This window comes from Phaethon lepturus, unplaced genomic scaffold, assembly GCF_000687285.1.
Source record: "Phaethon lepturus isolate BGI_N335 unplaced genomic scaffold, ASM68728v1 scaffold55472, whole genome shotgun sequence".
NCBI classification, from domain to species: Eukaryota; Metazoa; Chordata; class Aves; order Phaethontiformes; family Phaethontidae; genus Phaethon; species Phaethon lepturus.
Genome location: NW_010526642.1, coordinates 1 through 23,743, shown reverse-complemented (window position 1 = coordinate 23,743; position 23,743 = coordinate 1). Strand labels below are relative to the sequence as shown.

At 40.1% G+C, this 23,743-nt stretch overlaps 2 protein-coding genes across 2 annotated transcripts in view; one reads left to right on the top strand and one right to left on the bottom strand.

Moving 5' to 3' along the window:
- ARHGAP17 (Rho GTPase activating protein 17) overlaps window positions 1–19,349 on the top strand; it is a 34,103-nt gene extending 14,754 nt beyond the window's left edge. The window contains exons 6-22 of the mRNA XM_010283115.1: window positions 193–269; window positions 1,373–1,484; window positions 1,684–1,760; window positions 2,479–2,590; window positions 3,325–3,393; window positions 3,550–3,631; window positions 5,741–5,868; window positions 6,271–6,382; window positions 6,923–7,004; window positions 7,454–7,534; window positions 8,247–8,360; window positions 8,716–8,807; window positions 8,939–9,077; window positions 10,296–10,538; window positions 12,570–12,733; window positions 13,140–13,751; window positions 19,127–19,349. Coding sequence (XP_010281417.1) covers window positions 193–269; window positions 1,373–1,484; window positions 1,684–1,760; window positions 2,479–2,590; window positions 3,325–3,393; window positions 3,550–3,631; window positions 5,741–5,868; window positions 6,271–6,382; window positions 6,923–7,004; window positions 7,454–7,534; window positions 8,247–8,360; window positions 8,716–8,807; window positions 8,939–9,077; window positions 10,296–10,538; window positions 12,570–12,733; window positions 13,140–13,751; window positions 19,127–19,257 — 2,427 coding nt within the window. The 3' untranslated portion in view covers window positions 19,258–19,349. The remainder of the gene's footprint in view (window positions 1–192; window positions 270–1,372; window positions 1,485–1,683; window positions 1,761–2,478; window positions 2,591–3,324; window positions 3,394–3,549; window positions 3,632–5,740; window positions 5,869–6,270; window positions 6,383–6,922; window positions 7,005–7,453; window positions 7,535–8,246; window positions 8,361–8,715; window positions 8,808–8,938; window positions 9,078–10,295; window positions 10,539–12,569; window positions 12,734–13,139; window positions 13,752–19,126) is intronic.
- A 1,380-nt stretch (window positions 19,350–20,729) lies between these two features.
- On the bottom strand, window positions 20,730–22,933 carry LOC104615896 (chromosome unknown open reading frame, human C7orf62; the record flags this gene model as incomplete). Its single annotated transcript, XM_010283113.1, has 3 exons — window positions 20,730–20,909; window positions 21,352–21,537; window positions 22,830–22,933. Coding segments are annotated over 3 exons (470 nt in total), but the record flags the coding sequence as incomplete, so codon positions are not given.
- Between the last annotated feature and the right edge of the window lie 810 nt (window positions 22,934–23,743).

The following is a 23,743-nucleotide window of genomic DNA, read 5'->3' as shown; positions in this document are numbered from 1 at the left end:
AGTATCTGAGAACAGGAGTCTTGAGGCTTGAAACTTTTTGTGACTTGGCATTTTCTTAAAGTCAAAGAATGAGCTGCATATGTGCATAATAGAAACCATATGGAAGAAGAGAAAAACCTTAGAGGGGATGTACTAGGAAAGCTGGAAAGGGTGAATAGCACTAAGCTAAGCACTGTTCCTTCTGTTCCATAGAAAAAGCTTCCTCTAACAGCTCTTGCTCAAAATATGCAAGAAGGATCTGTCCAGCTAAGTGATGAAACTCTGTTGGGGTAAGTATTTGGCTTTAGAAGTTGCACTCTGTTATTTTATTGCCTGCAGGGCCCTAATTAGAGACTTTGGGCACATAAAGGCTGTTTTCAATTTAATGAAACTAATATTTCTAGATTCCTTCTCTAATCCAATCGGAGAAAAAGTGAGCAAGCATCTCTTCTTGAGTGATTCTGGGGGCAAGTTTTAGGCTTGCTCTGAATTGCATTCCAGAGGATTCTGATCCTCTGCTATCTTAAAAGCTTTTGAAAATGGCTGTTCTCCTTCTGGATTAGTAAAATTATTATCTCCATTCAAAGTTTAAAATACAGTGTAAATACTGCATTCTGCAGTTTTGCATTAATGACTTAAAATAATGCTAGTTCGCATTAATGGCATCTAGTTTAAATTAATGCTAATTTCCTTATCCTGGCAAAGTGCATATTTGCAACTTACAGGGAAGTGGCTGAAACAAATGAATGTAAATATGTTGAATTCCTAGAGCAAACGTGTTTCCTTGTTGCTGATGGGAATTCTAATGGAGACAGTATACAATGACCTTAAAAACCTTTGTGTGCATTTTTGTGAGCTGTTGCAGGAGATTTAAACAGGGATAAAAATCTTAGAGAATAGGGTTTTTCCTTAGAGCAAGCTTAAAACAAAGGCCAAATCAGGGTTTTGGAACCCGAGACTGCTGCATACGTGATTGCTTAGCATTACGGTGTTAGGACTTTTTCACATTGAAGGGGCTTAGGAGGAAATTAAATACTGCATTGAGCAATTTTCCTGCATCTGGTGAGATGGAAGGATGAGCTTTGAAATGAATATTAACTTCTCTGCCCTTAGGGCCAGTATAATCACCTAGATGACTTAAAGCCTCCAAAAATGTTGTAATGGCTAAGGAATTTTAGAAGACAAAGGTTGAATAACACTCCTTGCCTATCCCAAATTTGCCCATGATGGCAGAGAGCATCTTGGTTTTATGCCATTAAGTAATGCCTTGCTTTATACAACACAAAGCTTTCCAAAAGGGTAGCAGATGGCGAAGGGCTACGACTGTTTAGTTTTGAATCTTTCCTTTTTAGTCAGTAGTAATTCACATCACAACTTCCTATAATTCTTAAAGGAAAATGCTAGATACATGTGGTGATGCAGAGAACAAACTGGCGATGGAGCTCTCTCAGCATGAAGTACAGATTGAAAGAGAAGTTTTAGATCCACTCTGTCTACTAACAGAGGTAAGTCACTTTAGCCTGACTGAAGAAGTAAATCTGGATCTATGTATAAACGGAGCAAAAAGGGCTTACCTCATTGCTAATAATGAAACTGTTTTAAGGGGTCATGCATTAGCCGTGGAAAGTAGATACAAAATCTAAAATCTACTTTATTACAATACAAAATTTAAAAATAAATGTAAGCCTTGAATTCTTGTTTTAGACAGAGATCCCAAACATTCAGAAGCAGAGGAAACAGCTTGCAAAGCTGGTGTTGGACTGGGATTCTGCAAGAGGAAGGTAAGAAATAATTTATAATTACTAGGTCCTTTTCTATTCGTGTTAACTTCTTGTTGGCATCATGCGGCATATGATTTGATGCTGGTACTTGCTTCTGAAATGCTACTGTATGCATGTTGATACTTTGCTGAAAAAAGACAGTTACGTTTAAGTTACTCAAAAAAGGACTCATGACTACTACATTCAAACAGAATCAAGACTTTGAAGCTCTTACATGCCTATATATAATTGGAAAAATGCTGAAAACTCATCTTCTTTCCAGTTCACTTAAGTTGGCAACTAGAACAAGGAATAGGAGTCTAATTTTGTAATCATGCCACATGCTCTTACAGCATTGCTAGGTTGTTCAAGTTACCCTTAAATGCCTTTAAATGGTCTTAAACTGTGGTCATAATTTATGTAGCATTTTCTGGGATTGGTGCTTCTAACATATTATACACCCAGGCTATAGACTGTGGAGAATGCAGGATTTCTTGTGGATTTTTATAGTTGTTTAGCTGTTTGTGAATTATGCCAGCATGTCCTAAGTGGTGTGTTTTGCACACCTTCCTTAGTTCTATTGGAAAACTCTGAAACTATGTTTCCTGTCTAAAGAAACCAATTTGACAATCTGACAGGTTTGTTTCCTGTCAAAAGAAACCAATTTCAGAAGAGCCATAAATGCATATTCTTGTTTAATATTAGTTTTCACCAAATGACTGAAGCTTTTCTTACACAGATACAACCAAGCCCACAAGACTTCAGGAACAAATTTTCAAGTGCATCCTTCAAAAATAGAATCTCTTAAGGAAGAGATGGATGAAGCTGGAAATAAAGTAGAACAATGCAAGGTATAGGATGAGTCTCTATCATTTACATACCTCTCTTTAGCAACAGCAGCAATGAGAATATGACTGCTTCTGTAAGCCTTGCATGTGGAACTGGCTGTCTGATTACTGCAGTCGCAGATTATGTGGCTGTTAGTAGACTGTATTTCTTAAAGGTATATTCATGCTAGCTGAACTCTGAATTTAATGAGGATTTTTTTTAAGACAGGTATTTTACGTTATTTTCTGGTTTAGTCTGAGATAGTAAAGACAAGGAACCGTGTCTTAGCCTTGGCTGAAATGTTCAGGGTGTCCATGTGCTTCAAGCCACTGAGTAGCTGTGTAGTGTGAGCTACCTGGATGAAATTCAGGCTGCTGACATAAAAGGAACACTCTGACTACTACAGCTCTGAGCAGTTCCCATTCAGTCTCACTTCTCAATTGTCAAATACTACATTATGCTGCAGTTGAGCTGAGGACCAAAAACCTTTCAGTAGTACTTGTCTTTGTGTACAGGGATTGGCTGTAAAGAGCGTTACCATACAATGCAGTTGTTGGCTTATGTAGCAAAGCAGTTGCCTACTTAAAGTTAAGCGTATTGGAAGAATGCACATAGAGTAAGTGGATTGCTGGTGTCCTGTACTGCCTGAATTGATAGTTCAAACTTACTGCAGGCAAAATCAACATACATATTTCTGTCTTTGTAAGTTGAAATGCCCCTGTAAATTTGATGTACTATTTTGCATTCTTTTTCAAAGGATCAGCTAGCAGCAGACATGTATAACTTTGTGTCCAAAGAAGGGGAATATGCTAGATGTTTTGTTATGGTGAGTATTTTTTTCAATATGACTTTGCAGCACATATGTGCATAGGTACTCCGTTTTCAAAGATTACCTTTGTGTGCTAAACCTTCTAGTCTTGTATTATGTGCTCATCAGAAGCTAACGCTCTTTTTGTTTTTAAAATGTGGCTTCTGTTCTCAGTTATTAGAAGCACAAGCAGATTACCATAGAAAAGCATTAGCAGTCATAGAAAAGGTCCTACCCGAAATTCAAGCCCATCAAGGTAAAGTAACCTGTGCTCTGGCTGATGCTTCTCCTTGCCTGTGCCACCTATGCACAATATTCTTCTCCTTTATCTTGATTCTCTTGCATGCAGACTTATTTAATAAGGCCATTTTGATCTACTTTAACAATTTTACATTCCCAAGCATAATTCCATCTTTGTGTTTTCTGGAGTTCTCCAGCCATATTTTAACACACTAATAAAATATTAAGGATCTGTCTGATACCCAAGAGAGCAAAGGAAGGATTTTTATATTTGCTTGCACTTTTTCCTTGGTATCATGTGACCTTTGCTAATTCACACCTGGCTTTTTAGGCCAAAGAAAGTTTCGTTGTGATTTAGGAATTTCTTAGGGTCCTTGCTTCTTGAATGATTACTGGACGATTATCAGAAAAACTCTCCTTATTCTAAGGAGCTTGACTACTTTTTCCTCCTTGTGTGCAATCCTTTATCCCAGTGTGCACACTGCACTACAGCTGGCTAATGGAGTGTTCAGATTGTGTTGAATATCAGCAGTTAAGAAAAGCAAGTAATAACAGCTTCATCTCTTCCCAATGCTACTAAGCTTTTTGTTGTCAACAGGAGTTAAGGTGTATCATTAATGGTTTGGTATGCAGGTGCACTGTGTGTTGCTGAAATTGCTGTCCTAAATACTGGCTATACTGTTTCTTAATCTGCTAGTTGCTTTGAACAAGAAGTAGGCTGAACAGAGTCTGAGAAAAACATAATCTGAGCTGAGCAAGACTCAAGTATCTTCAGGTGTGGACCACATGCAAGTTGTAAATGATGAACCATTAAACTAAATGCATCCAGAAATATGAGCATCTTGCTGAAAGATGATATAGAGTATCTCTACTCTGTAGATCTGATGGGAGACAAGGTAATGCAAACAAATCATGCTTGCACAGCATCCAGCACTATGGCTGTGTGGAAGGTTCTCTGTTTACGGATATGACTGCTTTAAATTTGTTGTTGCTTAGCTGCTTTGTACAAACTTTTGATATAACAAACACCTCAGAACAGACTAGCCTTCCTACAAGGTGGCCTAGGAAGGCATGGTGTGTAAGTGGTCCGGTGTCTTAAGTGTAGGGCGTTACTTCAGTTGGGTTTCTAGCTGTAGTGTAAATGACTGTGACTTTGAACAGTTACGAAGATTTCTCTCCCTAATGTTCGCTGTAACTTGCAGAACTGGAGAAAATGACATGTGCCTCTCGTGGTGTCTAATGAGTGAGCCTTATGAGGGATATAGTTGATGTGGTTTTGTGAACAAAAAGGGTAAATTAAATCCTTCGCAGAAGCACATTGTGTCTTCAGAGGACTCTTTGAAAGTCTTTGTCTGTCTTGACCTTTTTTCCACATAAAAGGAATAATGCATCTGTATGAACAATAACCTTTTACATCTGCATTTTTTCAATTAAAACATCAGAAATGAGTGAAAAAATAAATTATAGGAAACAAGAAAGTCACATTCAATTTGGAGAAACTTGTGCCAATTTTGACTTTCAGAGTTAAGCAACAGTTGAGAAATTGAATTGAAAATTTGTGCAAGCGTTACACTGATGGGCTGTTAATATGGTAATTCTAATGTAAGACATTGGGGCTGTTAACATTCATTTTAAATTGCTGATTCCTTAAATCAGCAATAAACTTTGTGTTAGCAGCTCAGTTTTTATCTACCTTAAATACAGTTAAAACGAAGATCTACCCAGGTCATGCAATCTGGACAAAATCTTTCCTCAAAGATTCTTGCAAACCTAAGCTTTTTGGTGTCTTGGCAAATCAGAATTCATGTGACTTAGAGCCATGTGGTGGCACTTGTGCTGGGGCCTACTGGGACATGCACTTCCAGTTACACAAAGGATTTGTATGTGGTATTCCATCCAGAAAGATGCAGAAGTGTTGGTTGTTTGGCTTTTTTTCTTGAACACGAGCAGGCTCATTTTCTCTTTACCCATGATATAAGGGACTTTACCAATCAAGGGCTGTAAAACTCCTACTGTATTCTGAAAATTTCTTTGCTGTACTGGAGGCTTTCTTCTTTTCTTGTCTGGGACATAGTTCAAGTGTTTGTTAGATATTTTGCTCAGTGTTTTGATACTCTCCAACTAGACAAATGGACTGAAAAACCAGCTTTTGGAACTCCATTAGAAGAGCATCTCAAGCGCAGTGGTCGTGAAATTGCAGTCCCTATTGAAGCCTGTGTAATGATGCTTTTGGAAACGGGAATGAGAGAGGAGGTAGGTAATACCACATCACATGCTATGAAGAACAGGAAAAAAGAGCTCAGTGAAACTCGTGGTGGACTGGTGTCTGTACTTTTTTAACAAGTTGCTCAAGTAATTTTGTTCATTAGTGTAGATGATAAATCTTTTGCAACAGAATAACCTTGAGTACTATCTGAAGTATCTTTGAGATGAATGCACCTAGAATGAAAAAATAGGAATGGGCCAAGTGTGAGTGGTAACTAAATCATTATCAGATGGCAGTGACATATTAAGAGCCACCTAGGTCATAACAGTGTAAGGTGAAGACACCAAACTTCAAACTGTTCTGAAAGAGACTGTCACAAAACTTCTATCGTTTCATGCTTGTACTAATGTGTTGTTACCAGTCAAAAACTTTTGATTTTTATTATGTAGGGCTTATTCAGAATTGCTGCTGGAGCCTCTAAATTGAAAAAGCTGAAAGCTGCCTTGGACTGTTCAACTTCCCAGCTTGATGAATTTTATTCTGATCCCCATGCTGTTGCAGGTATTGTGAATGTTCTGAATCAAAGCTAGGTATAAATTGTTACAATGCAATTTTATGTGGTTCATCTAACTGTTGACTTGCTGCAGTGTAAGGTGCAGATAAACTATGAATGAAAACAAATTAAAAGTTCGCTTCATTGTGTAGCTTAACACAGATAAGTATAGCTCATCACGCTGGATGTATTCATGTCAGCATGACGGAGTGTAAAATTCAGGTGATCATAGTAATCCGAATATATTTCCTTTCATGACAAGGGTGTTAACATGATCAAGGGAGATTAGAGCCATATGTAGACCTTTAATAAGGACTAGGTCTTTTTTATGGAGAGATGATTCATAGTTTTATAGTACACATTTCTGTCAAATTACAGTAATTATTGGAAGACCTTTTGTGTTACGTGTTGAGCAGATATACTGTGGATGTGTCAGGTCTTCGCACTGTTTCAGTGGAACTTGGGTCCTATTTCATAGAGGACAGAATTTTAAATGAAGATTGAAAGCATTGGCTAAGCAGCTTGTCTGTTTCTGGTCTGCATTGCAGGTGCCTTGAAATCCTATTTGCGAGAGTTGCCAGAACCTTTAATGACCTACAGTCTGTATGAAGAATGGACACAAGCTGCAAAGTAAGCATACCAAAAATAGTTAGATAGGAAAAAATTCTACATATTTTTATCAAATTTGGTTCTTCATATATAAACTCATAAGAAAAGACCAAACTCTCACAGTTTACTTTCTCATTTCTGCCCTAACAGGTAGATTGTGCAACAAATTATCTTAAACTTGGTAGCTTAATATTAATTGCACAAAAATGTGGTGAAATATCTATTTTACATTTAATCATAAGGGCTGCTTCAGACTATTGGCTGCATAATATTGATGCTTAAGTAGTTTTCTTTCATTGTAGGTAGAGATAATGCAGAGATCTGACTAGTAGGTTACGGAATTACTGAATACAAACCAGCTCGTTTATTTGGCATAAATGGAAGGTCATGCAGTCATCTCTTTGTTCACTGCAGAAACAACAATTTTCTGATCTGAAAGTAGGATGTAATGGAAACTTTTTTCTTTTCAGTATTCAGGACCAGGACAAGAAGCTACAAGAGTTATGGAGAATTTGTAACAGATTACCTAAGCATTATCATGCTAACTTCAGGTGTGTGTGAACTGTTGACTTGGAGTACAGACGCTTTGATGCTAGAGTACTACATTTCAAAGCTGATTAACCAAAACTCTAATCCAGGTTGGGTTTTTTTCTGGGCCAAATTCAGTTAGGTTTGTAAAAGGACATCCTGTTTTATCAAGTAGTTGGTGTGCATTGGTGGTGGTAGACTTTTTCAGTCAAATTAATTCACTATTGGTTGTAACGAAATAGTGATGCATAGAACCCTTCTACTTAAGGGTCATGCTGTTGGCAATAGTGCCTGACTTTTCACCAGCTGTGCTCTTCATTGTATTTTTCCAGTCTTAGAAATCACCTGGGTGTATCTTACACATGTAACTTTCACTTTTAGTTTTGCCTTTTGGGAATGAATAGGAACAAAATTAACTCTGGTGACTCCTAGAAGTGTGGAAGTTCCATTTACAGGCCATGAAAATAGCTGTCCAGTAGGCATTGTCCATCTAAACGTTTTTTTCTGAATAGTACTTCTGTAGTTCCATTTTCCTAAGGTGGGAAATGCTTTCTTTTCTACCCAGTTCAACTTTTATGATTCATGAGTAGAAACTTAGTAGCCAGCTACCAAGCAAGAAGGCTTATTTTTGTTTTGTTGGGAACTGTCTTTGTGGTTGTTGAATTTCTACTTAGTTGCTTTCAACAAGAAATGCTCTTAGTTCCTGCTGTTTAATTATTTCTTTCCTTTTTGTAGGTATTTAATCAAATTTTTAGCAAAGCTTGCACAGAACAGCGATGTTAATAAAATGACACCCAGCAATGTCGCAATAGTCTTGGGCCCCAACTTGTTATGGGCGAAGAATGAAGGGTAAGTTGTTTCAGGAAAGCTACAAAACAGAACTTCCATGAAGCTGCAGAATTTTTTGTCAGATTCATGTAAACTATTCACAGCAACAGACTATTTGCCTAAAAAAAGTATTTCCAGTGTCCTTTCCACCTGTGCCTCCAGATCCTTTTAGGTGTGCCGCCTCTTAGGAGTGTTTCAAGTGCCGTGGGTGTTACTGAATAGTCTAGATTTCATCAAAGTGTGAAGTTGCTCCTTATGTGGTACTCGGGAGTCTTGATACGTCATGCTTGGCATAATTTGTCATTTAGGTAATATGATTTTTTTTTTCTTACTTTGATAGAACTCTGTATAAGTGTTCTGCAAATTTCTTCTGCAGATCCCTTGCTGAAATGGCAGCAGCAACTTCAGTCCATGTGGTAGCAGTTATTGAGCCAATTATTCAGCATGCAGACTGGTTCTTCCCTGGAGGTAAATTCTTGCCATAGTTAAAAGAATTTTGTGTTTGTGATAACCCTATGCAGGTAAACCTACAATAGCTTTTTGCAGTGAGGCACCATTTGTATATGTATGTCTTAGGATGCATTCTGTCTGTCTCTCAGATCAAGATTTTAATGTGTCTGGGGCATTTAATTCAAATCACTTGTCACACACTGGGAATGAATATGAATCTGGGACACTGGAACGGAAGAGGCCTGTGAGCATGACTGTAATGGAAGGGGATTTATTGAAGAAGGAAAGGTATGTTGCATTCTCAGGTTAACTTTCAATTATTAGCCCAATCCCAAGAACTGGACTACTGAGGCGGCTGTATTCGGACACACTTTTATTGGTCTTGGGAGGAGAATTTAATGGAAATACCATAGGTAACAATAGTGATTTATTTCCCCCCCATGTTATTGCAGCCTGAGGAAGGTTCAAAGGTAATGTATTGGTCTTTGCTTCCAGTTATACGCTATGCATGATAAAAAACAAGCAGATAATTACTGCTTCCAGTTACCATTTTCCTATTACAGATTTGGGGGGTCTAAAATCCACTAAAACAGAAGTGTATATAGTAGCATCTATCAGTATCTAACTTCTGATATTCCATGGCTTCTTTTTCAAAGCCCATAAGCTGAGGTGGTGTTACCTGGTGCCTTCATGATAAGACTTCTGAGTTGATGATGGTACAGTATACCACAGCAAACAATAGAATGCTAAAAAATAAAAATAAAATGTGCTGTTTTCCCATATAACATGTAGTGTAACATTCATTTATTATCACTCATATCATAAATATTCAAGTGATGTGCTGTTTTGTTTTTAGCTGTTTAGGCAAATGTTAAATTGTTTCTTGGACTATGGCTAGCCATGTGCAAATTTATCAGCACTGAGAGAGGACGAAGAAAATCAATTCAAGATTCACTGTCTTTAACACAACAAGAATAAAATTAAATTCTAGAATGAATGTGCTGTATGCATTCTAAAAACTGTTCAAATTTTAGTCCGTTTATCCATAGTTGTCCTTTAAATGCAAATTATAGTGTATATCCAGTGGGGGTTTTTGTCTGTCTTGAAATCTCTTCTGCAACTTAGTGTGTAATAGAAACAAAATTCATGTGGCAAAATATATTTAGTGAGGAGATACTCTGGTATGTAAGGAAATGTATGTATTTACATGTAAAATTACTGAGTGGTTTGACCTCATTGTCATCAATGTCTGTCTTCAAATGTAATTGAGTAGTTTGTTCCACTTACGTTTAGCTTCTCTCTCTGTATGGATAAGCCAAATAGTGTTGCATGTCTTAACATTAATGGTGTTATATGCAGAAAGTTGAAGCTTTCCTTGTTGCTGCTTTGCATGCTAAGCAACAGGGGTTGCATTTGTCTTTGTGGGTTATAACATCCAGTTGTCCTGTTGCTTTAATTACCTGGTGTTGGCTGGCGTGGTGTGTTTACTCTCTCTTCTTTCTGTAGCTTTGGTGTCAAGGTTATGGACTTCCAAGCGAATCCTCGGAGATGTGGCACTATAAATAGAAAGCACACATCCCCAGCTTTCCAGCCACCACTTCCACCCACGGAGGCTGGCGTGCTGGCTCAGTCTGGAGCGGAGCAGCACTCACAAGCTTCTGTGGCTGAAACAAGCCCAGTGGGTGCTGGTTTTGCTCTCTCTGCTGGCACAGCAGAACAATTACAAAGTCAAGGAAATGAGGATGTCAGGTAAGAGGCACAGCTTCTGCTGGCAGTGGCTTAGCAGGCTGCTTCAGCAGCAAACTGATGGTGTCAACTAGTATCTGCTTCACAAGGCACCTCTTCTAACTGGAATGCACATTGTCATGTGTGAAACTTTTTCAGGCGTAGGCAGAAGCGCTATGCAGGAGTTCTCTTGCCACACGTATTGTTCCAGAATTGATCTTCTAAAATAACATACATGGTTTTGTATGTTCCAGAATTGATGATCCAAAATAAGAGGATTCTTGGGGAAAAAAAGGATTATGAAAAATACTAAAAAAGACTGTACTTCTTCTACCCATGTTGACCTTTCCAAGTTATACTCTACAGGTGTCCGCACAGTATGACTATCAGTTTGCTGCTGAAAGAACAAAACCTACCATTGGCAATACTAGAAACCTGTTGGTCTTGTTTGTTTCTCATACATGTTATCTGGATATGTCTCTTTTTGTCTGTATCAAGTGTTAGTGATGAGCAGACTTGCTAGAAAACTGAAGTCGATTTACCATACTTCAATATTAGTTTCATTAGGGAAAGCATGTATACATGCTACTTAATTACTGTTGAAACTTTGTGCAGTCATATCCCCAGGATTAGTGTACATGGACTCCAAGACAATGGCAGTAGCCTTGACTCTTCCTTTCATGTATGATGAAAGCAGCACTTTGCTTTCAATTTTTTTGTGGTCTCAGAGATATAACAAACCACATGTAAAGGCCTGTGGTGCTCTCCAGACATCAACCTCTTGCATAGCATCTTAGGGTAAAACCACTGTGGCGTTCAATGCAGCATTGACTCTTTTGCATATAGCTTTTGGTCTCAGGTGACATTTTTGCAAAAACAACTTCTCATTTGGAAATCCCCTGCAGACTAATATTTCCTCCACAGATGTCTTTTGTGGCATAGGCAGCTAAAACAAAACCTTGAGGGTAGTGTCAAAAAGCTGCATTTAAAATTTGCCCAAACTCTGCATTCAAGTGTTTGCAATTTTTTAACAGGATCTGGAGAAATTAGGATTGCAATGTACCTGTAAAAGTGACTGAAAGGTGTTTAGTCCTTTTGCGATGAGTAAGATGCTGCAAGAGATTATAAAGATAGAGAGATGAGTGGAGACTGCAAGTGCATGGTAAGAGGAGGGGGCACTGCCCAGTACGACCTTGACTGGTACATGCTCCAGTGCTGTGGTTCTCCCCCCCAGTTCTTTTGTCTTCATAGCCAAAGGTCAGGAGGAGCTGAGTTGTCCTGATCGGAATCTCAAAGCTTTTGCAGGGGTTGCTCCCTCAAGACAAGTTCTGGTCTCCTAGCAAGGTAAAAGCTTAATTCCAGGTGGGGTGGAGAGAAGACTCTGCCAATGACCTCTGCTCTCTCCAGCCCAGCTCTTGCAGTCCCTGGGCCCTCCCAAGGGCTTCCAAAAGCTTCAGGGACTTCAGCAGGGAGGGCTACATCTGCCTCGCCCATATATTATACGTAGTGAGTTGGTTCGTGTCCTTTGGGTTTTCTTCTGGTGGAGCTTCACAGATTGCCATCACTTGTTCTGTAGTAGCTCGATCTACCAGATAACTGCCAGTGAATTGGATGACAGGACACTTTGAAAAGGCTGACGGTTACAAGGGTATATTTGAATGAGGACATTGGAGAAGTAATTCTATAGGAACTTTCATGTTGTGAGTCTGTTTTTAAAGGATCTGCAAATGCATCGAGGGTGTGTTAGCATGGAGACTGTACTCCTAGGTATCAGTATTGCATTCAAACAGGTACTGTGACACTGCAGAACCACTTGGATTCCGGATTAATTTTGGTAATTACTTGTTTGTACAGGCTTGCCTAAAGCCTACTAGCCACTTGTTTGAAGAGTTGTAGCACTGTTCAGTCTCGGTAAATACCAGCTGGCACACAAGTTTTTCTGAAGCATTTGAGGGTCAGAACTATAGCACAGTTCATGACAAACCTGAATGGGTACAGCTCATCTGGGCAAGGTGTTTTACAATCATCTTCTAATTTAGGATTTTTAATTTTCAGTACCTCAAAATCTAAGGACAACACATCTTCAGCTACTCCTCCACCTGTGAGAAATGGCGGGCATGCGGGCACTGTCCAGAACCAGTCAACAAGTAGCACTAATCAGCTTTCTGTTAATCAGCCACAGAATGCAGCAGGTCCCAGTCCCCATTCAATGAGGAGAGGTGTGTTTTTCATTTGGTTTTCAAGCCACTAAGTTCCAATTCTTTATGTACCACAAAAATGCTTGCTAAAATAACTTCAGCAGTATCTCTTCCTTTATTCTAGACAACGGTTTAATTCACTTGCATTTCTAAGGTCTAGCTAAATGTGTCTTTGGGCTTTTGGACTCTTTCATGAAAGCTGGTAGTAATGTTGCTAACGCTGTTTCACGAAATCACTCAAATGACTATTGATTAGTAAACCTGTGTATGCATTTCTGTAGCTTCCTATTGATACCACTTTTATTTGATAATGCACCATTTCATTTTGATAATGGACTTGCGTATTCTTGTGTGCTACTAATGTCTTTCTTTCAGGAGTTTGGTTTCATGATACACAACCATGAAATCTCACCTCTTTTCTTAACAGCTGTTAAAAAGCCTGCGCCAGCCCCTCCCAAGCCAGCCAACCCACCGCCTGGGCAGCCAGGAAGCCAAAGTTCTGCCCCAGCTGCTCAGCCACCTTCTGTGTCTCCAAAACCACCTGCTAGAAGTTCTTCTCCTCCTGCTCAACATGCAAACCAAGGAGCAACCCAGACCTCTGCTTCCCAGGTTTCTGCACCTCGGAGATATTCCAGCAGCCTTTCCCCAATACAAGCTCCCAGCCATCCACCACCACAGCCCCCAACACAGGCTACTCCTCCACTGCAGCCCAAATCAAACAGCCAAGCATCTCCTCCTGCTGCACCCAGCAGTGAGCATGGACCAGAGCAGCCCTGTTACACTCCTCCGCAGACTCCAACGCCACCTGATACTCCCCCTCTAGGAAAACATAATACTAGTTTCCCATCATCACAGCCATCTACTCAAGAAACCTCCCAGTCTCACTCTCCACCTCAGGGTGGTACACTGCCAAGGCCACGGCCGGTACCAAAACCCAGAAATAGACCCAGTGTTCCCCCTCCGCCTCATCCTCCTTCTCAGCTGGCTGGAGATGGTATTATTGCAAATCCCATGCAAACAGCTTCCAAAATAGTCACAGGTGAGTGGATTCTTCCATGTTTGGTGTCTCCTCAGGGAGTGGAAATGAAGAAAATAATGCCTGTAGCTGTAATTGAGGGAGGAGTGGGGGTGAGGTGGGACTGAAAAGCACAAATAACAGCTAAAATACTAAATTGCTTATTTCCAGTTAAAATGCCCACCCACCTGTTCTGTGCATGAGGATTTGGGCACCCTCCTCAGTGAAGGTTTTCTTTCCTGAGGCAGAAGGGTTTGGGGGGGAAGTGTAGATTAGCTTGCTTTATTTTTTCCTGTTTTGGAAGCAAAACACTGTTATAGCAACCATCTCTCTAGGGCTTTCTCCAGGCTCAGCACCATGGCAGTCTCAATTATGTTTGTACATCTGTTGCCAAAAAGCAAATATTTAGTGGAAGGAGAAGATGTAGCCAAGGATAGTGTATTTCAGCACATACAGAAGATAATAAAATGTCAAAAGTGGCCACTAATACATGTTTTAATAGGCAAGATACTAAAACAGTGAATGTTTTACCTTCTGAGAACAAAGTCTTTGAGACATTCATGAAGTAAAGAGAAGCTGTCTTCTCACAGGAACTTCATGAAGCTTGTAGTTTCTAGTTTGATAGGGATAATGTTAATTTAAATCTTGGCGAAGGAAAAAAGTAGCTGCTGAAGACAGTAAAAAATAGCAGATTTTGAAATGTTCTCCTGCTGAGTCTCTGCTTGTTTTAGGAAATTCTGAAAGAAGAGAGAATGAATGTAGGAGACTAATGCTTTTAAATCAACTTATATTTAACAATGGTTAAAACTTTCCAATGACACTGCAGCTTCTCTAGAATAAGACTAATGTATTGGAATGCAAAGTAAAAATTCTGTTGCCTAACAGCTTTACCCCGTGATGCCTTCACAGGTGGGGATGGTTACTGCGAATAAGGTTTGTACTTACCAGAAACATGCAATATAAGCTAAAATGCTCCTGCACAGCAATATTTTATTTGTAGCTTTATTTTGTATATGCGCTTTGGAATATGTGCTCTCTGTCAACTCTGTGTTACCTCATTACTACACATCATTCTGTTTGTAAGAGGTTTGAAGACCTATGCTGCTTAATTTTAACAGTCCTGTGAACATTAAGTTATTCCTTAAAACAAATCGTAAAAATAACTATAATCAAGTGAGTAACACTTCACACAGTCACCAGAACTACTAGTCCACAAGTCAAGTGTGAAGCAGTGGCCCACTTAAACAGGTTTGTTCCTATCAGTGCAGGCAAATACTGAAGCTCATGTTTTTTCCTACAATTCAGTGTTCTGTGGTTGCCTTTTAACATGGCTTTCACTTTAGGTTTTCAGTTATTTTTAACTACTTGGAATTTATTTGGCAAAACACATGTTCATGTGACTAAACCCCTTTGCAGAAAAGCACCAGCAGCATCTGCATTCTGGCATGTTTGCATTTGCATTCTGTCAGCTCCAGCCTCGCTAATAGTACTAGTCTGTTCAATTGCAGCTGCCACACGACACATTAATAATCTTACTATCCGTGTGTGATGGGTTAGAGATGCTACCTTTTTAAGGTAACAACTGCATGACAGGCTGAAAACAATGAGGCTGCATTCCTGAATTATCTCAAGATTTGACTGCTTATAGGAAGGATACTGAAATTAGTATTGAATTGAGAAATTAAGTTGGAAGTACAGTTTTCTTGAATTTGAGAGACTAGCAGTAAATGAGCTGCTTAAGCAACTAAACTTTGCTTTTTAAAATAACAGACTTTTCCTTATTGCACTTCTTTTTGTCAGTATCTTTAAAAGACAAGAGCAATTTACTTCAAATAATTCAAAATTGAGGCTGGGGTCTGGATCTTTGCAGCACTTACAGATAAGTTAAGAATGGGAGCTGTGCTGATCAGTCAAACTTCAAGGAAAGAATTAACCTTAATTTCTAAATCCTGTTTCGTAGGTTGACCATGTTTGTTTTCATCTGGGAATTTTTCTGTTTCTGAGGAAATTGCTTTAATGATAGCAGACAAGCAGGATTTGTTTTACCCCCAATGTAACTGGAGAAATAATTATCTTTTCAATAATACCCAGCTGGTATGTTGGGGGCTGCTTCATCAGTGGGGGAGTTCAGGTTACACAAACGAAGCATCTGCCGTAGGGGAAAGATTGGCACAACTGAGGCTGCATATGGACTGTGAATTACAACCTGGTGCTGACTCCTCTTCAGCTAAGTCACAGGCGTAACGAGTACACAACTGTAGCCTGGGTAAATATAAAAAAATACTGACATCAACAGTGTGGAAATGAAACAGTGTTAAAACTGGAGAGACTTAGTAATGTTCCTTTCAAGTGCAAACCGTAGCGAATTGGCCATGTAAGTTGTGTACCATAAACAATAGCATGAAAGTTGCTGTGCAGGAAAGCCAGTAAAAGCTGGTGATGAAGGATTCTCTAGCAAAACTGATGAAGGAACTTGGAAAATCCAGTATGTTTTGCAAAAAAAAACCCCCAAAAAACCCCAAAAACAAACCCACCTGGGAAACAGTTGAAGTGCCACTCGGGGTTACCTACAGCAGTACACCCAGTAGAGGATCATCCACCTTTTCCAGATCAATCCTTTTTTTAAAGGATTAATATTTGTTCTGAATTAACACCACTGCATATTACATAAGAGTATCTGCTCTAACATTTACACGTGCACATGTAAGCACTTATTATAGACTGACTTATCTAATTCACAATGTTTTTAATTTTAACCTTAAGTAGTGGAGCAAGGGAAGACAGATGGGAGTAATGGAAGCCAAAATTAAGTTGCCAGCAAACTTCATAATATCAGAACAGGAATTCTGAATTGTTTTCAGGATACTGTTGAATTCCATTGTCCATGTACTGGACTTTAGTAATGCCTCAAATTCTATTTATGGTATTAGAGTAATAAGCCCTAGAAAAGAATATTCTAATCAAAAATTTTATTAAATAATCTAGATGTTTGACCTGCATTCAGTAGGAACTGTATTGGAAAGTTCGATGGTAAGGAAAAGGCATATGATTGGCCAAAAACGTTGCTAATTCATAATCATGTGTGTGCTAATGCCCACTACTAACCTGTCACAAATAACACTGCTTGCTTGCATTGTCGTTAGCGTGGCATGCGAAAAGAATGGCTGTTTGATGCTCGCTCTGACATTAACGTACTAAAAGTACTGGAGACTAGAATGTGTAAAGTTGCTCATGTTTTGACTGGCCAGTTTCACATTGCACTTCCTCCGCGTACAGAAAATCCTGTCTAGAAATCCATGTGTGTTATACAGAGTTTCACTTTGTATTTGAAGTAGCTGTACCAAATACTCCTTTCCTGTGTCACCTCACGCTTTGTTACCTCCTTTTCCAATTCATCCTTCAATATGCAGTTGTGGTAGGGAGAACTTCCATGCCTGCATCTGAAGTTAAGTACACCTTTTGAACCGTACCTTAAATAAAAGTTGAGCAGTACAGTAGGCGCTGTTAGGTACTAGGGCAAGTGCAGCACCTCTGCTCCTTGGTTCTGCGCTCATCTCTTCTGTGGCCAAGCTCAGTGTGGAACATTTTGAGTAAGGAAAAATGCAAGAAGAATTTGGGAACTCACACGATTGCGACTTATTCTTCTGGGTAGTTTTGCTTCTGTTAACAATAGTAAAAATGACTGGAAAAAAAAAAAAATCTAAAGTTTAAATCAACTTACTTTAAAAGTACTTACATTTTTATCTGTTGTAGAACCAGCAGTTATACAGTATAGTGGGGATAAAGGAGAGCTGCTGATGTTATGAAACTTGGTTTCATGGATCGGGGACTTATTTTAAACACATGAATGTGAGGCTAAGTGAAAAGGTTTGGTTTTAAAATAGCCCCAGGTAATGACTTCTTCATTGCTATCCAAGGTCTGTTGAACAGTGATGGTCTGGTAGGTGCCACAAGGCACCGGTCACTGGCTATGGCCCACTGAACAGCACACTGACTTTCAAAATGACAAATGAGGGCTGGGGGGAGAAATCTATTTAAAAGATTCCCCCAGATGATGGTGTTTAACAAGCCATGACAGTACTGATGGTTTGTTCTGTGCCTTCTCGATGATTTCATTTACCACTGTCTCAGCAGAATGTGGTATTCCCCAAGACTTTGATACGAGACTTGGGAGAAAATGGGTAGTTCACACCTCACAAGAAAACACTACTCCTGGAACCACGTTTTCGGGAAAGTTGCTGCAGCAGGGGTGAGAACGTTTAACTGTCCTGCGCAAGACAAGCCTGGCATTGGTGCCAGGCCACAAGATGATGGAGTTCCACTACGTTAACAGTATCGCTCAATACGAAATTACCGCAAATTGCGCGACGCCGGCTGGCGCTCCAGCGACGGGCCGAGAGAGAAGCAGGGGAGGCTGCACTCGGCCTTCGCTCTGTGTCTGCTTTTGCCTCTTCCATGTCACTTCCCTCAGAAACGTTCGACTTGAACATTTATGAAGTAACTCGTGGGCTAAATTTAAGACTTCAAGCTCAAGATATGAGTCCAAGTCTTCATAGGATGCCTGTCTATGGAACTTATGCTTAAAAGCAAGGCATTTATTTGGATTCTTTATTGATTTAAGTGACCTAAATGATTTTCTACTTTGATCTGCTGCTGTGTTGCAGTAAGTGATGTCATGGCATATTATAATTTAGCTTTCCAAAATACTGACTTAATATTTTCAATTATGTTTTTTGAACTGTTACGGATTTTTCCGGTCTTCTACTTCCCAGTGCAGTCAGTCACCAGAAATGCAACTTTTTCAGGGCTTTCTTGGATATCTTGGCTTGAACAAAATCCTACACTTCCCCCCCGCCACCCCCCACCTTGGAAGAGGGCAAAGAACACGATCTTCCCTGTTATACACAGGAAAGGGATTTGATCTGCATTTGGTTTAAATTTCTGCCTCCTTTTGACACCATACATGTTCCTTTTGCTTCTGAGAGTCGCAGGTGGTGGTTACCTGGCAGATGATTTAGGTGCCAAATTTTTTTGCTGAGTGGCCGTTCTGTGTTGATGTGAGTGTCTGGAGTAAAGTATCACTCATAAGGGGCCTTGAGGAATCAGATACTAAATCGTACTTGCTGTCTTCCATTCTTCAGAGAGAAATGTTTTTCTTTATTATGTACACGATTAAAAAAAGGTGTATAGGAGAAGCAATTCAAACATAAGCTTTTTAGTTTGGCTTAGCCTTTTTGTGTCCACGTGTGCACGTGCACATGTGTGCCAGCCCTCTGTTTGAAAAGTCTTTGTTGATCTTTCCTTCCCCTTTTCTTTCTAAGGAAACGCACCAGAAATACACTAGTGAATGAGATGTCACTGTCCAGACTGCTAAACTTGCTATTCCATTTTTTGTGCAGACTCTAATTCCAGTATTCAAGAACCACTTCAAAACCCTCCTTCTGAGCTTCTTGCAGAGCCAGCGAGCAAAGAACTGCACAACCATCTCATGCTCGATATTGACAACGATACAGAAAGCACTGCTCTGTAACGGAAACCCTCGAACTTACTAAAGGTTCCTCTCCTGGTGGGAAAACTAACAGACCTAACAGTGAAAAGCTTCTTTTGACGATATGGCAAAACTGTAGAGTTGTGACTTGTGCATCACGGAGAAAGTCATTTTTTAGCCATTCAGAAGAAGTTTAATGATCTGTGTCTCGACAACGGTTTTCTAAATCTTGGATGGAAGGAATTAATTACTGCAGAAACTTGCATAGGAAGCCTAAGTGCTGCTAATACAGATGGTATTAGCAGAAATTCCAAAAGAGTAAGAAGCAGAACGTTAGTTATTTAAAGTGCATGTATTATGGAAATAATCTTTTTAATGTCACGGTTAGACTTATTTCTAGTTGTTAGACGTTACAAGGAGATGCCTTGCAAGAGACATTCCCTCACTGATTTGCTGCAGATTCTTTTTAAAACATGAACCAAAAACACACCGGAGTGCTGGTGGCGACTGCTGGTTATCAGTCGCCTTGTCAAAACTGTGGATGTATTCTAGTGCCTTGAAGGATGGTCATACCGTAGAAGGAAACTTACTGTATCTTTAATCATTTCATTGCTACTTAATGATCAGTACTTAATACTTATTTCATAGTTATTTGTATTAACCAAGCCTGCTTTTGTTTATGTGAAACTTGCAACTGTTTCAAGATGAAACTGTGGAAGTGTTTTTTGTGCTTTCATTGAAAACGGTTGAACTTTGAAAGAACTTTGAACAGCTGTTTGGATTTGTCAGTTGGGTGAACATTTATAAAATTAAAGACTGTCTTTTGTCAACCTAAGTCATCTTTATTCAAGTTTGTGAGTAACATTGCTTCCAAGGGACACTGATGGCTACACCGTGATTCCCTGGGCTTTGTAGCTCGTGAGTTGCTGGCTGCTCTGCTGCTTCTTTTAAGGACTGTAGTGGAAGCATACTGGGAATGAGTGCATCTATTCGTTAATGGGTAGATTGATGTTAAACACAAATGAGTCCAGCTGCAAAGAGGGGCACTGGATACGGCCTGCATCATGCAGAGAAATGAGAGGGAACAGGCCATACCGTTTCTGCGAACAAGAGAGGGGGAGAGGAAACTAGTCAGTTGAGATCACATTCATGTAACTAGTTGAATTAATTTACTTAACCTGTAAATTCCTTAATACTCCATAATGCGTTTTGTTGAAGTTATTAAACTAGACCTCGGGCTTAACTAAAAAATAAAAACTGCATTTCGTAAAGGCCTTGACAAGACAGTGCACAGAGTATAGTTGCTATCTTCTTGATGCCCCAGTTTGTAATCCCAGTGGCTGCCCAGTTGTTTCCTGTTCAGATATCTTTTAATAGGGAAGATGACCCCTATCAGTGGGTGAGTCCTGCTTTCCTCTGTCACTACAGCAGCACTGTAACAAACTTCTGTAACTCAAAATTCAGTGTTAGGAGCCAAAAATTCTAGTTCTGTTACTAAATTTTATGTTTATCTCTTAAACTATATGCGGTGTACCTGAATCCAGGGCAGGCTGTGAAGGACTTAAATAAATTCTCAGAAAATCTTCTGGACTTGAGCACTCCTCGGCGTTACACAAATAGCTAATTGTCTCTGCCGGGATTAGCAGCTCAGGTGCAAGAGTGTGTACACTCCCATTGGTATCCTCACTGTCATTCTTGATAATAAAAGAGCATATTTTAGTGCAGTAACAATTAGAGCACAGGGCTATGACACAGTTAAAGTTGAGGAAATTTGCTGGCCCTTCTTTACCAAAGGCAGCTGCATCCTCTGTTCCTGAGAGCGCTCAGCAGTGGGCAGCGGGAGGAGGCAATGTGACTGACTTCACCTGGCTTTATGCTAAGGCGCTGCAATTGATTATTTAATCAAATGGATGCACAAAATAACCCTACAGAGGTGTGGGGAAAAACTTGGAATAAAATAATGCAGTTTTGTAGTGCTTTAACACCACTTTTAGAGTCCTCTTGGGTGTATATGCTTGTAAACTCTGCTTGAAAGACAAGTGCGGCTGCTTGCTTTTGTGGTTTGGGGGGTAAACTAGGTATATTTCTTCCAGCCCAGTTATTTGAACTTTACCTCAAATTTGCTAGGACCTTTACCTCATTACTCTGAATGCAAGCTGCCACTTTGAACAGGAGGGTAAGGCACTCGGTGACTGCCTCTACTGTAGACTGTGATTGGGTCGAGTCTTGTGGACAGGTCACAGGAGACGTCGCTGTTGCCACATACCAGTCTGGGAACAGTCTGGTGGGGATGTTATGTGCCACCACTAAAACTTTAATTTCCTGGAGTAGAGCACTGAGTGGAAAGAGAGTGAATTCCATCCTAAAGTACATCAAGTTTTTATCAGATGGTCCAGCTTCATAAACTAAGCAGTGAGTTGTTTGCATTCCTAGAGCTGTGCCGGAGCCCTGTATGCATCCAGCATGGGGCACCCCTCCCACCCAGCCAGCGAAACCTCTTCTAATTGTACTCTAAGGTACTGTGCGAGGGTCATGAGCAGACTGGTCAGATGTGAGGGTAAGAAACGAGCAGAAGAGCAGTAGGGATTTAAGAAGCAAATGTGAGAGTGTGATGGTAGCTTGCTTTGCTAGGAATTCCACCCATAGCAAAGAAAATGCAGCTTTCATGAATATGGATTTCAGTAAATTAATACAGGGCCCCAGAGAAACACTCAGGTTAAGCTAAAGGCGATAATTGGCTGAACTCTGTGGGACCGGTTTCGTAGTGTTGAAAGGGCAAACAGCTGGCTCGAAGGCAGTGACTAATGCTCCAAAGAGGATTTTTGGAATTCCAGTGCATACACCTACAAATGTTTACAAAACAGGGCACTGAAACAACAACAGCCGATTCCTAAGGAAGGAGTTTTCCTACTTTCTGAAACCTATGAAGGCTGTTGGCAGTTGAAGTCTTGGTGTCTTGAAGAGGGACTCCAATGCGGAGGGCTGGGCAAGAGCTTGCTGTCAGCTGAGTGTTAGCTGGAAAACGTCAGCTCCTCTGTAGTCAACAAGTATCAATGGCAGAATAAAAGCCTGACATAATCATAGCTAATGTTCAGTTTAACCTTAAGGAGGCATTTTACCACTTTGGCTAAAATTTTGTTTCATCTAAGTCATGTGAAACACTTACCTATGACCTTGATTTTGGAGAGAAGCTAAATCTTGGATGATGAGATGGATTGTGCTACTGCAAGACTGCAGAGGAAAGGGTAGAGTTTTTACAGTATTCTATATCACAAACTAATTTGTGAATATAAATATAATTCATCAGCTGCCCTACGTGGGCTTTCCCTTTGAGTCACAGGCGCTGAGGGCAACGCACATTGTTCCTATTAACGTCTGACAGAACACTTCATCTAATTCTGTCAGAATAATGTTCTGGGGCAGTTATGTGAAGCACTGGCTGGGGCAAATCCCAGAGGTGAGCTACCGAACCCACCACAGCATTATTCAGGTCTTTAAGCCTAAGTATGGAGTAAGAGTTGTTAGACATTTGTAGTTAGCTGGATCTTAGAAGCCAAATTTGTACGAAGATGAATGAAGGTGACTTGATCCCAGTGGGAATTTATGTAACTTACCTCTACTACGTGGCAAATATAGCTGGAATAGAGAAGTAGCAGACCTGAGACTTGTTCTCCTGAGTGGCCTTCTAAAGCATTTTCAAACAATCTTCTGTGATAACCTTGTTTCAAAAGAAAAACTGGGAGTTTGTCAAACAGTTTATAGCGGTAGTTCCAGCAAGTTAGTGCTGTGTGGTCTGTTCTGTGTTCTCTCTGCTGCCACAGGCAACAGATTCACAGATCGTGCTTTTATTGTTCAGAAGAAACGTGAAAGCATTGCTGCCTCGGGAATCTCTTCTTGACGTAAGCACCAGTGCAATTCACGTTAGCTCCTAAAACTGCACCCAACCTGCAGTAGTTCAGTAGCTGAAGTCTAAAATTCCTACTAGCATTTGTTTAAAGATGTGGTTACGTTTTGTTGCCGTAGATACAAATGTAGAGCACTTCAGAAGTCTTGCAGGTGCAGTTGAGCCCTTGCCTCCACTCAACACTGGCACTAGCTGATACGGGTGTTTAAAAAAACAATTGTCTTAATCATCTCATCAGACAACACATTTGCTACACCTTCGTTGGCTGAGTCATACTTAAAAACTGGCTGCAAAAATAGTATCAAACTTGAAAGTCTCTCCCTCCCTTAGGGTTTCTAATAGTTGTGTTTTACTTGCTTAGGAAGGATTCCCAAGTGACAAAACTCCTCATATAGCTTAACAAAATGGTATTTTCTCATTTTATGGGCTACTGCAAGGCCTCCATCACTGCTCCATGCCGCCCGTTACGTTACTCGGAGCACAGCCAGCGCCATGGCTGTCGTGGGCGATACCTGCCTCAACCACTCGACGTTTGATGGATCCCAAGAAATAGCAGAGGGATGAGCAGGGGATGCCGGCCCAGACGGGGGATTCCCTGAACCCCACCGCGCCGCCGAGAGCGGT